This window comes from Channa argus, chromosome 19 (assembly GCF_033026475.1).
Source record: "Channa argus isolate prfri chromosome 19, Channa argus male v1.0, whole genome shotgun sequence".
Classification (NCBI taxonomy): domain Eukaryota; kingdom Metazoa; phylum Chordata; class Actinopteri; order Anabantiformes; family Channidae; genus Channa; species Channa argus.
In genome coordinates, this window is record NC_090215.1 from 20,783,230 (window position 1) to 20,807,905 (window position 24,676).

General features: G+C 40.5%; 3 protein-coding genes across 17 annotated transcripts in view; all 3 read right to left on the reverse strand.

Annotated features, from left to right (window-relative positions):
* Window positions 1-4,440, reverse strand: part of dnah5l (dynein, axonemal, heavy chain 5 like) — a 41,193-nt gene extending 36,753 nt beyond the window's left edge. For 2 of the 4 annotated variants that reach the window (XM_067485465.1, XM_067485464.1), the window contains exons 1-8: window positions 4,211-4,440; window positions 3,199-3,424; window positions 2,887-2,990; window positions 1,630-1,818; window positions 1,469-1,540; window positions 1,292-1,363; window positions 219-290; window positions 33-134 (exon numbers count right to left, since the gene is read on the reverse strand). In XM_067485465.1, coding sequence (XP_067341566.1) covers window positions 33-134; window positions 219-290; window positions 1,292-1,363; window positions 1,469-1,540; window positions 1,630-1,818; window positions 2,887-2,990; window positions 3,199-3,424 — 837 coding nt within the window. In that variant the 5' untranslated portion in view covers window positions 4,211-4,440. The other 2 variants (XM_067485466.1, XM_067485468.1) reach the window with 2 other exon arrangements.
* A 1,086-nt stretch (window positions 4,441-5,526) lies between these two features.
* The window catches only part of LOC137104397 (NACHT, LRR and PYD domains-containing protein 12-like), a 61,082-nt gene continuing 41,932 nt past the window's right edge, over window positions 5,527-24,676 (reverse strand). For 9 of the 12 annotated variants that reach the window (XM_067485504.1, XM_067485503.1, XM_067485514.1 and 6 more), the window contains 5 exons: window positions 9,299-9,472; window positions 8,539-8,712; window positions 7,340-7,516; window positions 6,290-6,463; window positions 5,527-5,821 (listed from right to left, as the gene is read on the reverse strand). In XM_067485504.1, coding sequence (XP_067341605.1) covers window positions 5,818-5,821; window positions 6,290-6,463; window positions 7,340-7,516; window positions 8,539-8,712; window positions 9,299-9,472 — 703 coding nt within the window. In that variant the 3' untranslated portion in view covers window positions 5,527-5,817. The remainder of the gene's footprint in view (window positions 5,822-6,289; window positions 6,464-7,339; window positions 7,517-8,538; window positions 8,713-9,298; window positions 9,473-24,676) is intronic. The other 3 variants (XM_067485509.1, XM_067485512.1, XM_067485511.1) reach the window with 3 other exon arrangements.
* Window positions 13,105-20,832, reverse strand: LOC137105039 (protein NLRC3-like). The gene is made up of 4 exons (XM_067486993.1): window positions 20,416-20,832; window positions 17,550-17,684; window positions 15,145-15,338; window positions 13,105-14,915 (listed from the first exon to the last, which is right to left on the reverse strand). Exons 1-4 carry the CDS (start codon window positions 20,529-20,531, stop codon window positions 13,105-13,107), a joined length of 2,256 nt encoding a protein of 751 aa, XP_067343094.1. The 5' UTR covers window positions 20,532-20,832.

Here is a 24,676-nt window from a genome sequence, read left to right on the forward strand (position 1 = left end):
AGCCATCACGCAGGACGGACGGCGGCGTGTACCTGCTGTGACCTGAGGGCCGGCAACATGATGTGAGCCAGCAGAGTCTCCAGACCGTTCAGAACGCTGCTGTCGCTGCAGTCCAACATGCCAAAGTTCACCTCCTGGAAACACAGCAGTGAAACAGCAAAGATATAACAGGGAGATTAGATGTGGATCAGCCTCTAGTCTGTCTGAACGGTACTGACCTGCTGGACGTTAGCGGTGGTTATGGCCTTGTCCGTGGTTCTCAGGAAGAACAGACACTTCCCCAGTAAAGGCTGAAGGAAACAGGAAGAGGCTTTTAATCAGCTGATGTGAAGGTAAAGACTAAACGCTGTCACCAAACAGAATTCACAGACAGATTGTTGTAACACCTTGAAATCACACTTCATCTTAGCACCATTATCATTTGATTAGCTCAGGCTCTTCTAGTTGTTTCTCATAGACACAGTCAGAGACTTTACAGTTCTACCTGCTCCCAGTCGGACTGGTCTACATGCAGTTTTCAGTCTGTGGATTAGAAGCTCAAAGTGTTTTGTGTCTCTGTGCTAAATGCTACAGCAGGCTGGGCTCAGCGTTTTCTTCCATGGCAACACAACACAGACTCAGAGCAGTAATTCTCTCTGAGGACAATAGGGATCATTCAGCAAGACGTCATTGTTCTCCAACTAAATGTGTGTTAACAGCTGCTCACACTGATCTGTGTTTGTGAAGCATCTTAGATCGACACCCTGACTACGCTGGCATCAGGCCAGCAGCACTTTCAGTCCGTCACCGTGACACAGGATGGATTCAGTCACTGCACCTACTTCATCTAAAGAGTACGTATATGGAGTGTGAGTACAGGGTTGGAGTAAATGTACTTACACACATCAAACCAATGTAAAGAGCTGTTATCACGGCTCCTTTTGACTCTTCTCTTGTGTATTTTTTGACACTTTGGTCACTAAAAGTTGTGTGGATTTCTCTAAATCTTCACAAACAGCCCAGGTTCTCCTCTGTCGTCAAGCAGCTGTTTCTCAAGATGTCAAGAGCATCTGCTCTGATTGTCTGGAGGTGATTAAAGGACTGGCTGTGACATCAGGTCTGGTTCCAACACCACTCACTTTCCAGACGATTCCAACTTTTCAAAAACTTAAAACATCACCATCATCTTAATCCAGCCAATGCTTTTTTCTTTGTTTCCCATCACACCAGCTCTTTAAGGCAGCTTCACTGAAACTGAGCTAAAGCTTCAGAAGAAGTGTAGCTTAGTGCTAGTGAAGCAGTTTCCACCTGCCTCTGAGCTCCCTGTAGTGAGGAAGAGCTTCTTCTGAGCGTCCACAAATGAGGAAAGACCGGAGGACAGATTCTGTGGAGAAAGGCAGTTAAAATAATGAGAGACAGGAAAGAGGAATGAAACAAAAAGGAAAAACTAAACAACAATATAAATCTAGTTTTATGTAAGAAAAGTTACCTTCACATTCTGATAGAAGAAAATCAGCTTCTTGGATCCGTTTGCAGCAAAGAAATCATCAATGAGACTGAACTGGAAGAATCAAACAGGATTTATCCACAGTCTGAAAAGAAAGATGATTTCTCTGAGTTTCTAGTTGGAGCAGCAGACCGTGGATCTACCTTCTCATCAGAGACCAGGACGTCCTCTATCTCCATCTCCCCCAGTGTCCCAGCATCTACCAGCCTGCTGATCAGGTATTTGTGTCGGGCGTCCAGACTAGCTCGTCTCTCCTCCTTCATGGCTCTCGCCTGCTTCGCCATCTCCCTCCTCGCCTCGTTGGACAGCAGCATCGTCCTTTTAGCAGAAACCTGGAGAAGAAGTAGGTCTTGGTGATCACAACAAGGGTTTGGAGAGTTTGTCTCTATCAGAGAGATGTCAGGTTAGTTGCTATCACCTGCTTTTGTCCATCTGTTTTCAGCAGAAACACATTATAGTGATGTCACATATCAGCAGCTTTAATCTTGAACTTGGGATCAAACTGCTCCTTCTTTCCACATTCAGCAGTGCTGATGTTTGTGTCCACCTGAACGATCAAAGTCCAATGTTACCTCTTTCTTTAACTGGGTTTTTGGTCTCCACCACCTCCTGAAGGAAATATGTGGGTCTGCTGCTAAATGTTTCACTACGTTTCTGCTTAGAGTGTAGTGTCCAGGAGATTTCAGAGCTTCTTCTCTGAAAACAGCTTCTGTTGTTGCTGAAAATGATGCTGTGAGAGCAGCGAGAGGGAAGCACAAATACAAAGCTGTGGTCTGGGCAGCTGAACACTGACTGTAGTCTGGCTTTAGTTCACATGTCCCATATTTTCCACATCATTTCCTGGAAACGTTTAGTTGCCTATGATTTAATTTTTTCTTTAAAACTCAAATACAACAAGCTGATAGTTAATAACTCTGCTGTTTACACTCTTCCCAGGTTCCTTATCAACCATGTTTGTATTTCATTTGCTAGAAATTAATTTCTAAATACCAAGTGGTTTCTAAGAAAATATGAGCCAAGTTTTCCTGAAATGATCTGGAAAATACAGGACCTGTAAAATAAAGTGTTACCAGTATTTTTTACACAAATCAGCAGCAGCTAAATGTCCACAGTGGTGTGTTACTGCAAACTGGTGTTTGAAATAAAGTGAAAACCAAAAGTTGCCTGAAAAAAAAACTGACTGAAGAAACAGTCAGTAGTAAGTTAGGATTAACCTGCTTTGTCCTAAAAGTTGTTAAACTCCACCAAACTGGCAGCGTCCAGCTGATGTCAGGTGCGACTTGCTTTGTCTGCCCTCTAGTGGCTGTTAGCAGTCAGCGTCTACTGGCCTTTACTGTGTCTCTACTGATCTGTATCTGTCCTTCAGTGAAGGACAAGGCTCTATCAGAGCGGTTACTCACTGCGGTGCCAGCGGTCGAGGGGGGAGCAGCCGTCGGAGAAGTCATGTGACTGATGGCTCCCAGGTTCTGGCCTCCTATTCGCCGATACGCCGTGGCCATGGATTCTGGAGAAAAAACCCAAACACCTGAAGCACCTGAATTTTTATAGCTGATGATCAGCTGCTGGTGTAGTTAAGGTGTCGTCACTGGACAATGGTTTAGTCTGGTTTACACATTTTAGTTTTCTGTGCAGCAACAGTTGTGCTGTTAGTTTCTATATTAGCATTAGTTTGAATCAGAGTTGGAGTTAACGGATCAGTGAGTCGTCTGCACCTCTGCGGACGTCCAGCTGAGGTGGTCTGGCTTTGGTAAAGCCTCTGTCTCCTTCCTCCTCCTCTTCCTCTCTCCCAGGACCGTCCTGGCCGTCCAGCCCAGGATCGTGGCTCCGTCTCGCCTGGAGCTCATCCAGCCCAGGATCAGAGTTTTCAGCTGGGATAAAAATCGACACCCGTTTCCTTTGTAAAAGCTCAGCTGGAGACCGAGAGTCTGGATCTGCCATCTGAGAGTCAGCACAGGAAAACAGACGTCATGTGTCATAAAACCACGTTTGTAGTGACTGATGTGTCTCACACAGACATGACTAACTCAGCCCCTTAAATGTGGGTGGGACAAGGAAAAAGCAGCAGGTGTCTCCTCCCTCATGGACACCACCAACAAGTCGAGTGACTGTGGGCGAACTGAGCAGCTTCCAGCTGTGACTGTGTGAATGTGCTCAGTGTGATCCTGAACCAGAGAGGAGGCCTCTCACTCACACAAGAAATAAAGATGAAATACTCAGTTTCCATGTTCCCCCCTCACAGAGTCAGGAAATCTGCTCAGACTCTCTTCATCCTGACAAATGTGGATTTAAAGCTGCACTGCTTCAATTTGGACTTTTGATTCAGAATCATAGAGCTGATGTTCCTCTGCTATGAAAACAGTGTCACTGCAGCATGTGTCCAGTTCAGGACAAAGAAACCTGGACTTACAAACACTGCAGAGGCTGATTCAAAGCAGCAGTAGATGTTAATGCTACACAATAAACATTTGCTTCACAAATCAACCTGAACATGTTTTAGTCTGTGAAAGCAACAAGAAACCTGAACGTCAGCAGCAGCACATGTGCTGTTTGTCTGCAAAGGTTCTTCAAATGGTCTAGTTTGTCCTTTAAGGATTAAGATGTGGTGTTGGTGATGTTGTTTGGAGCAGTTTCCCACCCTGACGAGTCCCATACAACATGTGAGTCAGTCATTAATTATGGTCACCGACAGAGACAGAGCAGAAGAGTTAAAGAGTGGGGACTGACCTGTGTGTCTCCTGTCAGGCTGGACAGTCAAGAGTGTGAGGACGAGTCCCTGCTGTGCAGAAGAACTCAGTCTGAGGTAGCGCGAGGCACAGAGACAACGAGAGAGAGACAGCGAGGACAGAAAGGGAATCAGAACTCGGCAAAGGACAAGTTTGGCTGTTGTCATAGTAACCCAGGCAGGGGGTGTGTATTAGTGACTCAGCAACTAAAGCCAACAAAGCTTCGTCCAGGAGACATCAGCTGTTCTTCATTTTAGGGTTTGACATCACATTCACTGTATTTGGTTTGACTCATCCTCAGAGCTGCTGCTCTTTTTTCTTTCACTTGTGTGTTGGAACCTGCAGTGATAAAATCAAGCTGGAAAAAAATCAGTGTTTGTGTGTGTTTTCATTTGAGGCTGTGAAAGAACAAAATGAGAATGTTCTGAAAGGTTCGGATTCTTTTCTCAACCCACTGGACACTGTGGCTTTTCATGGCCAGAGCTGGGAATCTGACCAACAACTAAACATGTTTCAGAGGTCAAAGGTCACTTTGTTTCATGCTCCCATGTTGTAGAGATCACAGGTGGATTTTGTTTCTATTGAAACGTTTCCCATAAAACCATTAAAACCAACCTGGTGTCTGCTCAAGCTGTCTGCTGAATGCTGGTCATCATCGTCAGCCCCCAACATCTGGAATGGTTGTGTAGAACCAGTGGAGCAGCTTTGAAACACCAGGTGACATAGTAGCTGCGTTGTCCATGGTCTACTGTCTGTAGAAAGGACAACAAAGCTCCTTGTAGTGATGTTTTTTGGCAGCGCTCACAAGAGCAGAGCACATTAGGCAGGTGGTCTTAAAGTTTCCGCTCATGAGTGAATAAACATTAGGCTGCTGTGTCTTCAGACTGCAGACATGGAGGGTCGTCCTCCTAATGTGGTGACACCTGTGCAGGCTTCAGCTGAAGTTAGAGGAGCCTGCTGTCAATCATTTTCTCTCTGTGTCTCCTAGGAAACACATCTCCAGGTTATGGTTTGCTTTGTGTTTCCTTCCTTGACAACATGCACAAACACTGCTGAGAGTCCCACAACACACACCACACACTCCATGAATGATGCTGTCGTCTTTGTTGGTTTGATTCTTTTCAGCATTTAATTGTGTTGTTTCTCCTTTTGTCACGAGCTTTGAGTCAGTTTGTGACACTTCGGGTTGTGTTACAATAAAAACTGGCCTGAAGTCCATCAGTTCAGTCAGTGGACAATTGTTAAAGGGACATTTTGATACTGGACGACTGCAACTTTAATATGAGTGTAAGTAGAAAAACTATGACAATCCAGAAACAACATTTAACAAATGTATTTTTTTATTTACAGGAAAGGCAGAAAAAGTTTCAGTGTTTCAGTGCATCTTCGATTGTAGTGATTTGTAAAACATAAGAAATATTTAAAATAAGCAGAGAAGATCCAGATCCACTGCAGATCCTCTGCAGATCCTCTGTCAGTCACTGCTGGATGAAGCTCTCCTCTCCACTCTACCTCCCAGTAACATGGTCCAGTCAGAGCCTCTCTGCACACAACATGCTGCTGCTGCTGCAACATCTGGATCATCAGGACACAGACAGATCATCACTTTCACCTGTAGAGAGAATGAGAGAGAACAGAGGAGATCAATGATGTTTCCAGAGAATCACTTCATCATCTGTCAGTCAGCAGAGGTTCTGGTCTGTACAAAGACCACATGGTTACTAAATGTAACCATGTGAGGACCACTGTCTCTATACATGTTGTGAGGCTGTCAGCTGGAATCCAGCTTTATTTCCTGTCCACATGAAGACAACAACAACAGTCGTCTTCACATCAACTCCAACACATGATCACCACAAGCTTCTGGCTGATCTGATTCTGGTTGACTGTTCTCTCTGTCTCTGTCTCTCTGTCCAATCCTGAAGCCTGTCCCCATTCTCCTCTCACAGCTTCACTGAGGAAAGCAGCCACTGAGAAGGTTGGAGCTTTACAGGAAAAACTGGATCTTTGCTTTGATACTAACTGGGTTTAGTACAATACTGCTGAAAGCAGCATGGACTGACTCCAACCCTCTACTGACCTCAGAGTCTCCAGTCTACAGTGTGGACTCTTCACAAGGTAAGACAGAAGCTTCACTGCTGAATCCTGAAGGTTGTTTTCACGCAGGTCCAGTTCTCTCAGATGGGAGGGGTTGGACTTCAGAGCTGAGACCAGAGAATCACAGCTGATCTCTGACAAACTGCAGCAACTCAATCTGAGTAAAGAATCAAAGATGTGGATCAAATCATTAGTAACAATCAGATTTGTCCTAATCAATGGTGTTAGAGTGACTTTGTCCTTGTGTTATTGTGGATCATCAGAATTTCAGACTTCTACAGACATCATCCAAATGTCAGCACAACATTCATACACCTATTCATGTCAGCACTGATTCAGAACATGCTGCTCACCTCACTCACCTCTGGAATTATCAGACAAACATCAAATCACATCTGACAGACTAAAAACTTCCTACAATACTTTGATTCATCAGAGAAATGGATCAAACTTTAAAGAACCAGAACTGATCCAGTATAAAGGTCTTGCTTGGTCCTGGTCTCCGCCCTGCAGATCAGCTCAGGAAACCAAAAACTAAACGCAGATTCAACTGAACAAAAACTATTTGAATCCCAAATTACAGATGATTTCATGAAAACTTTGGAAAATGTTCAGCAGAAATGTGAAATAACAACAATTTGCACTTCATGGACTGAAACATGGAAAAACAACAGTTTGGTTCTTTAAACATTTTTCAACTCATTTAGCAAGAAAGTTCACCTCTGTGAAAAAATACAACTGTTTTTATATGAACAGAATCAGTGATGAGAGGTCAAAAGAAAAAAATACAGTTTTATCTTCATTGAGTTTATGTCAATGGATTTTTGCCAAAAATATTAGTTGAAACTTAAAAAGAGTTATGAAGGTTTTATTTCAGTGAAATCACTGAAATAACTATCACTAAACAAATAGATTAGTTTTAGTCCAATATAACATGATATATAATGAGAAAATACAAATAAAATGAAAATTGAGCTTTTAGTTAATTGATTTTGAGGAATAAAGACTTAACAGTATCAGTCAGTGAACTGACCTCAGAGTCTCCAGTTTACAGTGTGGACTCTCCAGAAAACCACACAGCAGCTTCACTCCTGAATCCTGCAGCTTGTCATTGAAACTCAGGTCCAGTTGTCTCAGATGGGAGGGGTTGGACTTCAGAGCTGAGACCAGAGAATCACAGCTGATCTCTGACAAACCGCATTCATTCAATCTGAATAAAGAATTAAAGATGAAAGTTTAGAAACAAAGTTCCTGTTTGAAACCATCAATGTTTCATCATCTGATCAGAGTTGAGATCAGAGGATTTTCTCTCAGGATTCTTCAACAATATATTTGTGTCTTTCTTCTTCTTCATGTGGACATTCCATGTTGTCTTTGTGAAGACAGACAGTGAAATGTTAGTGTCTAAACTCTGATAACACAAACTTTAACTTCTTGTCTGCGCTTAATGATCACACCTTCAAACTAAGGTTTTTCTTTCTGTCTTCAAACACTGGACAGAGACAGAGAGGAGGAACTTTGTCCTCACACATTTAAAATGTCACTATAGTGGATCTCACAGCACAGCTGCTGTCATTCACCTGGATTTGGCTTCATGTGATCAGACAATGTAGTGATTTGACAAAGATCCAGTTTGTCTGCAGCAACACTTTGGTCGTCCTCAACACACATTTGTCCTCCCTGCTCTCTCATGTGTCTCTCACATGTCTTCACACATGCAAAGTATTTCCCATATGATGTAAAGCTGTCAACCATCTCCTGTTGCTCTTGATAGTAGTTGTGGAATGTTTGGAGGATTTCTTTCCTTTTCTCTGCTGCTCCTCTCTACATTTATTCCACTCAAATCAAACAGGATCAACTGTCTCTGCTTCTTGACACAGTTGGCAGTTGGATGCTTCTTCATTAGCTTCAGTCAACTATTTAGTGCTGTGTGTCCTGTTCTTAACCTGCTGATTCTTCTCTCCTCCTTCTATTTGCTCCAAGCTGATTCTCTTTTGCTGCTTTATACAAGTGTCTTCAATTCTAAGTCTGACAATCAAATGTCATTTTCACATTTTTACATCGGATTTTTCTACTTTACCATAAGAGTCGACACTTTCAAAACTTACTTTCAACCACTGAACAGTTTGAATGTGATTTGACCTCAGAAACATGAAGCTGTCTGTAGTTTAGTGTCACCACAACTTTCACATCATATTAATCTCAGCACAAAACTAAAACATGGTGTCTGACCTCAGAGTCTCCAGTCTACAGTGTGGACTCTCCAGAAAACCACACAGCAGCTTCACTCCTGAATCCTGCAGGTTGTTTAAGCTCAGGTCCAGTTCTCTCAGATGGGAGGGGTTGGACTTCAGAGCTGAGACCAGAGAATCACAGCTGATCTCTGACAAACTGCAGCTCCTCAATCTGAATAAAGAATCAAAGATGTGGATCAAATCATTAGTAATCAATCAGAAACGTCCTAATCAATGGTGATTTCTCTAAAATGAGCAAAACTAAAAAGTATTTTACTACTAAACTATTCCAAACAAAAACTATTTGAATCCCAAATTACAGATACTTTCATGAAAACTTTGGAAAATGTTCAGCAGAAATGTGAAATAAAAACAATTTTCACTTCATGGAGTGAAACATGGAAAAAAACAGTTTGGTTCTTTAAACATTTTTCAACTAATTTAACAAGAAAATTCACCTCTATGAAAAAATACAACTGTTTTTTTTTTTAACATCAATGATTACAGCTCACTGATATGAGGTAAAACAACAAATGTTGTTTCCCTTTATTCATTTTAATCACTAATTTTAAATAAAATATTAGTTTTGATAATTATGTTTATTGTTGTTATAAAAATACATTTAAATGTACCAAGTAAACATTTAATACAGTTTATTTAGAAACAGTGACAAATTTAAAAAATATTTTTTTAAATCTGAAAATTAAAGTTTGGATTAAATATATAAAATCTTCAACAGTATCAGTCAGTGAACTGACCCCAGAGTCTCCAGTTTACAGTGTGGACTCTCCAGAAAACCACACAGCAGCTTCACTCCTGAATCCTGCAGCTTGTTCCACCTCAGGTCCAGTTGTCTCAGATGGGAGGGGTTGGACTTCAGAGCTGAGAGCAGAGAATCACAGCTGATCTCTGACAAACTGCAGTCCCACAATCTGAATAAAGAATCAAAGATGTGGATCAAATCATTAGTAACAATCAGATTTGTCCTAATCAATGGTGTTAGAGTGACTTTGTCCTTGTGTTATTGTGGATCATCAGAATTTCAGCCTTTACAGACATCATCCAAATGTCAGCACAACATTCATACACCTATTCATGTCAGCACTGATTCAGAACATGCTGCTCACCTCACTCACCTCTGGAATTATCAGACAAACATCAAATCACATCTGACAGACTAAAAGCTTTCTACAATACTTTGATTCATCAGTGAAATGGATCAAACTTTAAAGAACTGATCAGCTTTGGTTGTAGACCACCTTAACAGGGGGGGCAGACTGTGGTCAGTACTGATCTGTGCTCCTGAAACTGATACAGTAAAGTCAGGTCTCATAAGAGAATCAGACTCCATCAGTAACTTAACAAAGATAAAAACCTTTTCAAAATCAAACCATCATGAATCCTTCATTCATCATGTTGCTGAGCTCCTATCAGACATGTTGGATAAAAAGAACTTGTGGTTGTTACTTTAAATGTGTCATTTTTAACATGGGTGACACATATTCTTGCTTTTCTATTGCTTGGGAAGCCTAAAGTGTGGGCGATATAAAAGTATTTACAACTATCAACTGTGGCAGGAAGGTAGAGCGGTTGTCCACCAATCTCACAGTTGTTGGTTCAATCCCCGGCTCATCCGGTCACATGTCGAAGTGTCCTTGAGCAAGACACTGAACCCCAACTTAGTTGCTCCCGGTGAGTGTTGGCCAGCCACACCCACTGGTGTGTGTGATTGTGAGTGTGAATGGGTGAATAAGAAGCAGTGTAAAGCGCTTTGAGTGCCGATAGGTAGAAAAGTGCTAAATAAGTGCAGAACATTTACCATTTAACCTTTATCAGTGGTTGAGAGATAAAACACATGGTGCTTGGTATCCATCCATTTTAGCAGGTGTTGTCATTTTCAAACCACTAGAGAACAAGAACACTATTTACCTTCTATTTCTGATACACAGTGGGTTAGATTACGGTTCTTGTTCAGAGGTTCAGCTCATCATCTAGCACTAGAAACAGGCACATGGACTCATACACCTTTGTTAGATAGAGTTTGCAATAGAGTGCATGTGTATTAGAAGATGAGAAGTTGTTTACTGCATCAACATTTACATGACAAATACTTCAATGACCTGTCAATTGTTTGGGATTCAGACTCTGCATGGAAATTAGCAGCTTCTGTGCATCTAGGAATCCAGAAGAGAGTGGATTTGTTTATCTGCATACATGAGGAACTATGGGCTGGATGGCAGACAGTCCTCAATGAAGTGCAAAATCTAAGGTAAAAGCTTGAATCCTCCAAATGAGCAATAAAACATGATTAATTGTAAAATAAATGTCCACACTGAGTTCAGCTTCCTCCTGAATCCTCTTTCTAACTGGATCAGATGTTGGATGTTCTCTTCTCTGATCCTAAATGGAACCTAGTACCTTTCTGTACAAACATGTCTGCAGTGTCACATTTCTGCTCCTGGTTACTGGTTGTGTCTCTACACAAAGTGACATCATTGTCTGACAGGAAGCATCATGCACAGGTTCAAGTGTCACCTGCTGATGGAGACAAATCAGACGCTACTAAAGACATGAAGAGTTCATTTCCAAAAACTGATTTCTGAACATTACATTTTTATAAATTATATTTTTTATTCTGGACTCCAGAAAATATTAAACTGGTGTTGTGTTGTTTTAGGTCTGAATTAACTCAATATAATAAAGGGAAGAGTTTTATTAAAGAAATAGCTTTTTTCTTTAAAGCAGATAAGTTCATAAATTATTTTTAGACTTTTTCAAATGTAATGTTTTAATGTCCTTTAACATAAAACCAGCAGGTAAATTGTGTTTTTCATCTACAAACGTTATTTCCAGAAAAGCTGGTCACTTTTTCCAAACTGCAATAAAAACTCCAATCTGGAATTTGTTCATTAACTTGAACTTTGATTTATTTGACAAATGGACAAAGAAAAGATTTTTCACTGTATTTTGTAAATTGAAGCTCATTGAGAAAAGACAAATAAGAGTGAAAAGTGAAGAAAAGTCCGACGGTTGTGGATGATTCCAGAATGAGCAGCTTCATTGGTAACAGGTGAGGGGATCAGGATTGGCTCAAAGGCTCAGTCTCTACAATCAAACATGGCTCGTGGCTCAGCACTTTGACAATTCTGTCATCAAGGTGAAAAATGCAAGTTTGCAAAGAATTGAGCTCTTTCACCATCTCCACAACATCACAGTGGGAAAAGATTCAGTGCATAAAGGCCAAAGGCAGAAACTACTGTTGAATGTGTGGAACCTTCCAGCTGTCAGGCAGTAAAATGTCAACGAAACAAAGTTTCATCTTTAACACTTGAGAAAAACTCGGCTTTCCTTAAGTTCATGGTCCACTACTAGTGCAGACAAGGTACTAGTCCAAGGCCCAATCAGACTGTCAGCCTGTTCCTCCTCAGCACCACTTTCCTTCAAGTACAGTCTGCAAACATGGAGACATCTCCCATCAGCCAGTCTGGACTTATTTCACTTTTCTATGTGGACTCAACTTAAACTCCCATATAGTGTTGAGGGATTTGACCTGAGGAAATGGTTTTCACATTTGTGCTCAGACAAACTTAGAAACTAATGAACCAAACCAAACCTGAACATTCACTTATGGATTTAAGATGGAAAACTGACCTCAGACTCTCCAGGAGACAGTTTGGATTCTTCAGTCCAGAACAAATCAGCTTCACTCCTGAATCCTGCAGCTTGTTCCAGCTCAGGTCCAGTTCTCTCAGATGGGAGGTGCTGGACTTCTGAGCTGAAGCCACAACTTCACAGTGAGTCTCTGAGAGTCCACAGTCAGAAAGTCTGTGATCACAGATAATGAGAAATAATATTAATTTAAAATATTTTTTTAAGTATAATTCAAGATTATAAAGTTTATATTTTCTCTGTTTTGATCATAAAGCAGAATGAGATGGAGGCAGCAGCTAAATGGTCTGAACTCATCCTCTGTAACACTTTTCTACATTATGGAGACACAAAGCAACACACACACACACACACACACTATGACATTCCACTAAATCAGACTGCAGTTACAGTGTCTGTAGTTTCACACTGACACCACAACAAAGCAGAAACACCTTCAACACTCATCGTGGGTTATCCAGTTTTTAACCCATATACTACATGAGCTAAACCACACTGTGCACTGATTAAGTGTCACACTTCATGTCTGCCAGACTTTGATCCTACACTTGTTGGACAGAATTAGAGGAATCTCTCTAAATGTCCATATCTATGTCATATAAATGCATAGACCCCAAAAACCCATTTGTGTAACAGCTTAACTTACCTGCTGCCATCAAGACTGAAGAGTCTGTGATCTCACATAAACTTAATAAGTCCAAACTCCTAAGTTCCGTGGTCTGAACTTGTCCTATTCTATATTGAGAAATGCCTTTTATCAAGGCATCAAAAAAAGCTGAAATGCTGAAACTTTAACATCTTAAACCCAAATGTCTTTAGTTTACAGTACAGATCAATTTGACTTGTTGTTCCAACATCTTTTATGTGTGTTAAGTGTGTTTGATCACATCTGGACTCACTGAGCCTTTCTGCAGTTCCTCACAGCTGGGATCAGTCTCCGTCGTCCCTCCTCTGATGTGTTGTACTTCTTCAGGTCCAACTCATCCAGAACCTCCTCTGACATCTGCAGCATGTAGGCCAGAGCTGAGCAGTGGATCTCAGAGAGTTTCTTCTCTGATCTGTTCTCTGACTTCAGGAACTCTTGGATCTCCTGATGTACTGAGTGGTCCTTCATCTCCATCAGACAGTGGAAGATGTTGATGCTTCTGTCAGGAGAAATTTTATCATTGTTCATCCACTTCAGGTTTTTGATGACTCTCTGGAGAATTTCTGGATTTTTATCTGTCTGACCCAGCAGACCTCCTAAGAGTCTCTGGTTGGACTCCAGAGAGAGGCCATGAAGGAAGCGGACAAAAAGGTCCAGGTGGCCATTTTGACTTTGGAGGGATTTCTCCATAGCAATATCCAGGAATGCATCTAGAGCTGAGTAACTATTTTCTTGTCCCAGTAAGTTCTTTACTACCTCAGTGTTCCTATCATTGTAACAGTGGAAGAAGTAAACTGCAGCCAGAAACTCCTGGATGCTCAGATGAACAAAGCAGTAGACTGTTTTCTGGAAGATCACACTCTCTCTTTTGAAGATCTCTGTACAAACTCCTGAGTACACCAAGGCCTCTGTGACACCAAGACCACACTGCTCCAGGTCTTCTTGGTAGAACATGATGTTTCCTTTCTCCAGATGTTCAAACGCCAGCCTCCCCAGCTTCAAAAGAACTTCCCTGTCGGCCTCTGTCAGCTCCTGTGGACTGGTCTCATGTCCCTCAGCATACTTGTTCTTCTTCCTCTTGGTCTGAACCAGCAGGAAGTTTGAGTACATGTCAGTCAGGGTCTTGGGCAGCTCTCCTCTCTGCTCTGTGGTCAACATGTGCTCCAGAACTGTAGCAGTGATCCAGCAGAAGACTGGGATGTGACACATGATGTGGAGGCTCCTGGATGTCTTGATGTGGGAGATGATTCTGCTGGACAGCTCTTCATCACTGAACCTCCTCCTGAAGTACTCCTCCTTCTGGGCGTCAGTGAAGCCTCGTACTTCTGTTACCCTGTCGACACATGTAGGAGGGATCTGATTGGCTGCTGCAGGTCTGGAAGTTATCCAGACCAGAGCTGAGGGAAGCAGATTCCCCTGGATGAGGTTTGTCAACAACACGTCAACTGATGACTTCTGTGTGACATCAGACACAACCTCACTGTTGTTGAAATCCAGTGAACGTCTGCTTTCATCCAGGCCGTCAAAGATGAACAAAAGTTTACAGACAGCCAGCTGCTCTGCTGTGACCTTCTGTAATGTTGGATGGAAAACATGGAGCAGCGTGAGAAGACTATACTGCTCATCTTTGATCAAGTTCAGCTCCCTGAACGAGAGCAGAACCAGGACACTGACATCTTGGTTTTCCAAGTCCTCTGCCCAGTCCAGACTGAACTTCTGCACTGAGAAGGTTTTTCCAACACCAGCGACGCCGTTGGTCAGAACCACTCTGATGTGTCTCTGTTGGTCAGGTAAGACTTTAAAGATGTCGTGGACCTTGATTGGAGTGTCATGGAGGTTCTTCATGTTGGAAGCTGTCTCAAGCTGCATCACCTCATGTTGGGTATTAACCTCTTCACTCTGTCTCTCTGTGATGTAGAGCTCAGTGTAGATCCTGTTGAGGAGGGTTCCACTTCCTGTTTCATCACTTCCTTCAGTCACACATTCACATCTCCTCCTCAGACTGATCTTATGTTCATCTAAAACCTCCTGCAGACCAACATCTGCTGATACATGAGTAACTGTGTGAGAATAAAAAAATAGAATCTGGTTTGTTCTTTGTGTTACCAACAAAAACAAACACAAAGATATTTAAGAATCTGATATTTATAATAATAAACACAGAATATTAATATATTTAAGTATAATAAACCCCTTTTATAATATATTATAAAAACAATCACTGAAGAAAACAAACAAAGTCTGTGAAGTGTTTCAGAATATCTCACATTAAAAAGTGCTTAGTCTTACTTTGTACAATTCTGGATCTTTTTCCACACTGGGGACAGGAGGAGTCTCCTGATGAACCGGACTGGTCCCAGTATGAGGTGATGCACTGTCTGCAGAACCAGTGTCCACAGCTGGTAGAGACTGGATCCTTCAGGACGTCCTGACACAAAGCACAGCAGGACAGCTGCTCTTCTTCTAAACTCCTCTTCCTCTTTCTGTGGACATGAAACACAAACTCACTCTCAGTAGATGAATTTTAATATAAGCAGATGCATTGACTTAGTTGAAGCTCTATTGTTTTACAACTGCTTGCAAATCAGACTTCAGTCCATTCAAATGAGACATTTACTAAATGTCTCTCAAGTAGTTGTGAGTCATTTCAACATTCAACACAAAACAGCACAGACATGGCTCAGAGTGGACTGAGAGCTGTGGTTAGAAATAAAGTTACAAGTGGAGAATAATGAGGCTTTAAAAAGCAGATATCCATCAAATATCAGAGGTTGTTGGTTTGACACAATCAACAGTTCAACAGCAGGTTTTCACAGGAAAAGTAGAACACAGCAAATGAGCTGATGAACTGAGGAGCACACGTCCTGTGGATGAGTGGGCAGAACAAACATTTTAGAAATATTGAGGAAGTCAAGAAAACTCTCCAGCTGCAGGAAAATATGTTTTCTCCATAACAATGAAACCATTTCATGAACATCAGCTTAGAAACATAAGGACTCTGCAAACTGAAATATTAACAAGTTAATCATGAAGTGGAAAAGTGTCTCATCATGCAACTCAGGATTAAGGGACAACAACAAATATTATTGAGGTTAAAAGGTGGAAGTCAAAAAGGTTTTTAATTTCATACGTTTATGTTCAGATTTCACTTTTCTGTTCTTTATATTGTTTCTTTTCAATTTCACTATGTGAACACCTGTGTAAAGGCTGATGCTCAGACACACTGCAACAACTCTGAAACGCATTTTATCCAATGCTTGAACCACAAAAACTCTGAACTCTGCACTGTCACAAATAACCATTAGAAACGAGGCATCCACCCGAGCACAGAAGGCAAACCTGAGGAACAGTGAACATCTGTCTGATTTCCCTGAGTTATAGGACACAACTTTAGAGCTCAGCAGGAAAACTGTCTCCTGGAAGCAGATTTCAAGCAGAAATGTCAGGTGTGTTTCAACAGTCAGCTAGTTTTTGCAGGTATGTTAAACTTTTTGCTGCAGCTCTGCTGTCCACAGAACCATGCTCTCTACTAGTATTATTACAGTCTGTGCTGTAAATATGCAGAGATGTTGTTCAGCTTAGAGGCAATGGCACAATGGCAAGAAAAGACAGGAGGCAGAGCTGGAGGTAGCAGAGCTTAAGATGTTGAGGTTCTCTGGGAGTGATGAGGATGGACAGGATCAGGAATGAGGACATCAGAGGGACAGCTCATGTTAGATGTTTAGGAGATAAAGTCAGAGAGGAAAGATTGAGGTGGTTTGGACATGTTCAGAGGAGAAACTGTGAATATATCAGTAGAAGGATGCTGAGGTTGGAGCTGCCAGGCAGGAGGTCTAGAGGAAGAACAAAGAGGAGATTTATGGATGTAGTGAGGGAGGACATGAAGTTAGTTTGCCTAAGATTTCTACATCATCTGCACCATTTCAAAAACTAAATCTACCTCCAATCTTATAATTGATGTGGAAACAATCCAGGTGGTTTTCACTGTAAATCTGAAGTCCAAGCACTTTGTTCTTCAAGTCAAGTCAAGGGGCTTTTATTGTCATTTCTACTATACACAGTGGTAAACAGTACACAGTAGAAACGAGATAACGTTCCTCCAAGAACCAAGGTGCTACAAAAACAACACAAGCTGATTACTGTAACATGTCACAGTGACATGTTACAGTAACAAACTGGAACTGACCGTGTGAAGTCTGATAGAAAACATTCAAACTAAAACCCAGTCTTGACCCACAAAAAACCCTTTGAGTTGTGTGGACCTCCAAAAATGTCCTCACAACAAAGGTACTGAAACAAAATGTGTCCACACAAGGCAACAAAGACATACACACAGCTGCAGAGCAAAGAGGACACGGAGGAGCAGACAAGACAAATGTGCACTTCAGTTGTGTTCATACAAAGTCCTTCCTGCAGGGTTGTGACCATGTTTGTTAGTGTTTCAGAACGTAACCACTGTGTAACCATCAGAAAAGAGAGTTTGATTTCTCTGATTTACTGATTTGTTCTCACTAACGCTGCTCCCTCTCTTCATTCACTCACTGTGTCTCTCTATCGCTGCATGAGACTCATGTTCTAGGACCAGGTTTTTATTTCATCTGTTTTCTCTTTGTGTTGTGATGGTGGACGCACACGTTTCTTCTCTGGGTATCAATAAAGTTTTTAAACTAACTGCAGAAGAAACTGTGTCTTACTTTGTGTCTGAGGGTCCAGTTCCATCACTGAACTTTGGAGGTTGCTCTTTGGATCGGTCACTCTTCATAGACAGACAGCTTTGTCCTGCACACTCTGCTCTGTCCTCTTCCTCCATCTTCTGGACGTCAGTCAGTCTGAAAAATAAAGCAGTTCCACTGACGGTGAGACCAGAACAAGAACCAGTATAAACACTGAGAAATGGAGAAACCAGGAAGTGAAACACACACTGTAATAAAAGCTGACTGTCAGTTTTATTAGAATCTTTGCTCCATTTCTTGGTTAAATGTATTTATATTTTTTATTATTCAGCCAATCAGGACTTTGTGTTCACAGATTAATTAACGGTTCAGTTCCTAGACGTAGAGAACAGGAAGTTCTACGAATTACGTCATCAGTTTCTCCTTATGTCAACAGCAGTAGACAGTGCGTGTTGTGTCTACAGTCCACAGGGACAAACAGACTCAGAGACTTTGACAGTAAAATAAGAACAATGTTGGATGTCTCACACTTCACTTAGGTTATCAGTAAATTTACATTTATGAATATAGAATTTAGCAAATATAAAGATACATTTATTAGAAAATATTTGTTACTCTGACCAAATAATATGAGGTTATTGTTAAACCGGTTTTCATAGAAAATAGATTTATTCCTGTTGTTCCAGATATAATACGTGTGTGGTGTAAAATGATGTTCGAAGATGAGAGACCAGGAAAGTAGCATCTGTCTGTGGAAGTGGGAGAGTTTAATGGGGATCTTTGAGATATAGCTGCAGACCATAAGAAACCTCATAGCACCCATTTTAGAAAAGACAGAAGAGGGGACAGGATTCCAGATCGAGTTAGGATCATGTAGGAAACGTCTCAGCCAGCTGATATTAAAAAATCAAGTAAATTCATAGCACCACACTCCCCTTAGTTCATTAATACAGACACTAATATAATGAATTCTCCTCTTCCAAACAAAATCCAGGAACATTCTGTCATTTTTCAAAGTAGGGTCATCTACATATAAAGAGAGCGCTGCATACGTCTGGAGACACCTTCAGCCATTGAAGCAAGATTCTGCCCTTCAATGCCAAATCTCTGTGGAACCAAGCATTTTATCTGTTTATCTGTTGGATCAAAACACTGAATATCATTACTTTCTTTCATCTTCTCTTTTCTCTAAATCTGTGTCTAATCTGATGTCAAATGTAAAATATTCAGACAAACAAACGGCATAAAGTCAATATTTGTACTTTTTACACAACATCTTTGGCAAATATACTCGATAAACTCCAACTAAAAACAAATTCATTTCAAATCCATGGCCTGTGCCTGTCAACCACCCTCAAAGTTTAATCAAGCTTTTTTACCCTTTGGAGACAAAAAGAAGTTCATGATAATGCTTCATTTACACAAACTCACTTAATCGTCCGGACATTTGATTAAAAGGGACTGAATTTAAGCTGTTGTGTTCATTGTGTCTTAACTCGGCAAATGAATTAATTTGTGTTGACTTTTTGGAATATACAATATTTTATTACTGTGAAGTTAATGTGATTATTATTTGAGCTCATACAGAAGAAAGTTATTAATGAAACTGAAGAGATCATGTAGGTTGCTTTTATTTCCATTTCCTTTTATAATGTATGTACCAAACTAACTGGGATTCAATTCAATTCAACTTTATTTATAAAGCTCCAATTCACAACAAAGTCATCTCAAGGCTCTTTACAGAATAAAGTCAAGACTATAAAGATATTAAGGGAAAACCCAACAAATCCCCCTTGACACCAATGTCAACTGATGGACAACTAATGACTGTCCTCACCACGTTTTATGAGACCAGGTTTGTTTTAATTCTAAAACCTTCAGTGCAGATTTGTAGAGCTTCACCATCACAGGAGAGTTTAACAGCTGTCATTCCAGCAGCAAACATCTGAATGTTTCTGACATCAGTAACATAACTCACAAATAATTTCAGAGCAGATTAACTGTCCATCATTCCAGGTTTTCTTTAGATTCACTGACCACATGACTCACTTTATAAACGTGGTTACTGGAAATCTGTGTAAACACGCAGCAGCAGAGTAACCTGCTTTTCCTCCATCCCACTTATTTGTGAAGCCTGGATCACAGATTTGAACTGTTCCTGACTTTTCTCCGTGTGTTAGTAACGTTACAGCGCAGGGGGACAGAAAGCACAAAGGGAGACACATGCTCAGTTTGACAAAGCTGATTAGAAACAAAGAAATGTACCTGAGGAAACTATAAGCTGGTTCCTTCAGTCCATGTGAACACACTCATTATTGTGAAGTGCAGGACAAGTTTTGCTGCGTCACTGTAGTGTTGGAGCTTTTTGTGCCGTGTGGCTCCCACCTACCAACAGCCCCCTGCTCTCTTCCTCTATGGTCCTCACAGACTTTGACAGTGAAATAATAATATTGTTGGATATTCAGCCTTCACGTTTCCTCTTCCTGCTCTGTCGACACAAAATAAAGATTCTAATTCCGCTTCTAAAACTCAGCTGTAAACAACAAAGTTGAATAAAAATGGCGTCAGAACTAACTGCGCACTTTCTGTTTTATGCTGCGTTTGTAACCATCGGAAATCACAAACGTCCGAGTTCATGCAGTACCAGGAGTCACGGCGGAAATGTAACAATCGCCATGTCTGATTAGAGGATAGTTGTTTTATCTTCTCTTCTTCTAATCATAGTGCATAGTGCAAATGTGCAGCGTCAGCAGAGCTGCATTAATTTAGTCAGATTTGACACAACAGTAAGTTTAAATATCATTTAATCATATGGCTTAGACCAGACTGAGCCATTTGTAAAAGTCCTGATCTCCGATGACCTTTTAAAGCACCGTCTCATTTTCAGTTACTAGAAATCACGATTTTTTTTAATAATGTTAAGATTAAGATGTTTAATACAAACACAGAAACAAACGTGGTGCAGAAAGTCCAGTATATTAAATGAAATTTGTAGAAGTACATTTACATTCATACAACTAAGAAACCATAAAGCCAGGTTATTAAGTTAAACATTAAAGATTAGCAGTGAAGCAAATCATCGTATAAAAACATCAGAAAACACAGCACGATTAAAGGTTTGCAAACAGAATGATCACAATCATTCAATATGAAATGTGATCAAATGTAGTTTGTCACTGTCAGTTCTGTTAAATAAGACGTTTTCTTATTTCAGGGAGAGGCTGAAAACAGAGGAGAAAACAAGGTGGATAAATTCTCCCAGAAACTTTTACCTACAGCAAGAGTCTCACTGGAGAAGTTCGTGGTTCTATCAAGTCTTGTAAAATAATGGTTAGAGGTATAAAACACGTCATATATAATTGTGAGGTAATGATCAAGTGTCAGAAACAAAGTTCATTTTACGCTTTTCAATTCTTGATCATATAATTTAAGTTTCAAATGACTACTAATTCTTTTTCTCATAAAAAACACGGTCTTTGTTTTTTCCACTAACAGTGTAAAACCCCCACATTAATGACCCTCAAAAAGAGAAAAACCTCATCCCACTCTCCATGTTCAACAAACAACAAAAATGGAAAATAATACAGACCCCACTACACCAACTCGTGATGTTCCATTCTCAACAACAGTCTCCTGAATATCGCTTAAATATTCCTACTTTAATCCTTTATCCATAAAATCTTTAATCCATTCATACAAACAGCCTTTAACCCTGTTTTTCTTTCTGTATCTGTGCTTCTCTTATTTCAGCTTCTACATATAAAGCATGATCAATAGTCCTTCTGCCTCTTTAAATCCACTCTAAATATGATTCTTGTCCTCTAAATAAAATCCAAATCATTCATTTATCATTGTCTTCATACTGTAATTCAATCTTAGGAATTACAGCTGCTTCTTTCCAGCTGTGGAGACTTTCTCTCCTCACAAACGTATATGATTCCAGTAAAATGTCCTCAAATGATTCACTAAATTGTTGGACCATAATATATCAAAGATCTGACCTTTATCTGGAGCTGAGGTCTTGGTTTTACTCAGAGCACGATTCAGTTCTGTATGTTGACTAAATGATCCATATCTTCCTGTTGCAGCTCCACATTTAATGTTATTGTAGCTTCCCTCCCTCTCTGGTCTCAATACAACTGTGAACTACTAAAAGTGTGTGTCACCGTCTCTGCTCGGTCCTCATCTGTCCCGTTTATATTTTAGGTCTCATTTACAACAGCAGATCCACACTCTCTTCATTTATTGAACAGGTCCCTCTGATTCTGATTCATACTTATGTCCATCAGATTGTAGAGAACTGGAGAAGTCCCTCTGTGGTAACGTCTAAAACGGTCTTTGACCATAGACTTATCTATGGTACAGACAGAAGGAGACAGTGTCTCTTCTTCTCCACAGTCCATAGGTGAGACTCAGACACTCTGACAGTGAAATAATGGTCAGGTTGTATTAACCTGAACACTTTCAGGTTCATTTACCAACAGCTAAACAGTGAAAGCATTATTTATCCTGATTGATTTAGTTTTTGTAGTCTGATGACCTAAGACTGACTATAACTAAGAAAAGTGTCTGCATGAATGTATGGTTCCAATCCCCTACTTAAGTAAACTTCTGAAGTAAATCACTATGAGTAAACAGTAAACACAGTAGAAAATGCATGTAACCAATAAATGAGAAATTTATGGACTAAAATAGAAATAAAGACATAAAATAAATACTTCCTTGAAGTTGCTTTTTCAGGTCCAGTTGCTCTTAAAAGCTGTTTCATTTTGTAATAACTCAAATGGATCAAATACTCAGATTAGTATTTTACCAAAATATCTTCACCGTGTACTTCACTTGTACTACCTGCCCTGTCGGACTGTCAGACAGAATCAGTGAGCCAGGACGTCGCAGACCAGCAGCTGCGAGTACAGGGATCCACAACGACTGTGCAGTCTCATGGCCTTGATGAATGAAATGAGGCTAAAAGTGAAATAAAATCAGTTTTTTTGACAGTTTCTTCACTGTCTTAAAGACAAATGATGATTTGCTTACTGTCAGAGCGCTTAAACACATTATTCATTAGAATTATCACAGTCAGTCACCGTCTTACAGCATCTGCTGATGGGTCCTGGACAAACACCGTCCAACGTTTGTATCAACCTGTGTCTTTACTTTAAACATGGACGTTTACATCATGTTAACACTGACAAGAGTGAAATGTCTTTCATACTGATATAATATTACTCCAGTGTTTCATTGTTTCCAGCACACTTTTGTTTTTGTCCCTTTATGAGACAGAAGATAATTTGTCATCACAATAGATGGAAGATGAAAAAACACACAAATCCTAACGTCTAAATGTTTGGTTTGTGATGCTGTATGTGACAGTCTGCAGAGATATTATTTGTTCCATATTTCAGCAAAGTCTGTGTTTGTGTTGTTACACTATCAGGCTGTCTTACACCTCCAGTACAGGAGAGAAGACCAGGATCCATCCAACACTGCCAGTGGACTCTCTATGTCCTTTCAAATAGAAAGTCCTAGAGATGGACAAAAGTTTGAACATTCAGAGAAATAAGTAACGTTTCCATAAAGAGGATTTTAATGAGCACACTGGGTGTGTGTCCACACTACTGCACAGAATCCAACTGAGAAAAAGCAACACGTCAGCTCCCAGAGGTGTAAAGTTTATTAAGGCAAGACAGTGAAGACACCAGAATCTGTCCCATGTCCAGTAACAAGCAGCACAGTCAGTGGGAGCAGGACGTCCAAACTGTCACTTAGTGACTCACAACACATCTAACAGCCCTCACACACATTCATTCACATGTCTTCACACAGGTACTTGTGTCCATGTGACAGGTGTGAACCCAGCTTGTCTCTGTGTGTGTGTGTCCGAGTGCAGATGAGACAGAAACACACTGTCGTCTGTTGGAGTCTCAGCTCATTGTGGATGCAGCAGCTCCACCTGTTGTCCAAAGCTACTAACTAGCAGCTGAAGTGTTTAAATCCCATCTCAGACATCATCATGTTCACTGCTGTGTGTGTCTTGTTGTTGCTGTCTGACACACACTCATGTTCCTGCAGCTACAGCTCACTGAAAAAACACTACAACACTCTGGACCAGTGCTGATGGATTCTGGATCACATATCTCGTCTTATTCTGGGTCTGATGTTATTATCAACAATATAAAAACTGAGGAGACCTTCAAACCAACACATTAAAATATTAACAACCTCCAACAACCTAAAAAATGTAGAAAATGTTTGAATATTTTAAGATCTGAATCAAACATTTGCTTACTAACTAATCAATGTAGTATCTTGTAGTACTTTCAGTGTCCTGTTACAACTAAACAGACCAAGGAACAAATCAACTCACTGTGATGTTGCTGAACACGAACAAGACAGAGTCAGAATATTAAAGTGACCATTTCACTTCCATCACAGATCAGTACTTATACTAAATATTGTGTTTACATCCCCAGTTTGACTCGATGACGTCATAAGATTAGAAACTCATTTCAAAGATGAGAGAACTATAGCTGTTTCGTACTAGAACTCTATCACTTAAAACCTGCCTAAACCTGATTAAAACTTTGAAAACATGTCACTGACGCATCACCATAGTTTTTGTAAAGGGTTAGAAACAGAGAAGCCAGCAGCACAACCAGGACAGACAGGATGCAAACAACAGATCTGAGGGGTCGTGATGATGCTGCAAAACATTTACGACACTTCCGTTTCAAAACACGGCTGCATCAATGTGACCATGTCACGTGGTCGTCTTGTAATTGTTTCATTCCACTAGGGGCAGATCCCAAGCTGACTGACTAGTCCGGATGTTAATGAACTAAATGGGAAAGAAAAGGAACATGGTTCTATAGAATTCAAAGGAAAGTAGGAGACATGAGATGTACAGGGACAATCAGGACAGATGAAACAGTCATATGAAGACTCAGATTGGGACAAACCAGACTGAATAGGATATTGTTCAGAACAGGAAAGAACAACACAGGGAAATGTGACTATTGTGGACAAGAAGAGACCGTGGGACACGTCACGATTTACTTTCAGAAATGTGAAATAAATTAAAGACATTAATTAGTTTGATAGAGAAAATATGAGTTGTTCCTTTGTTTGTATTAGAGAATAATGCTATG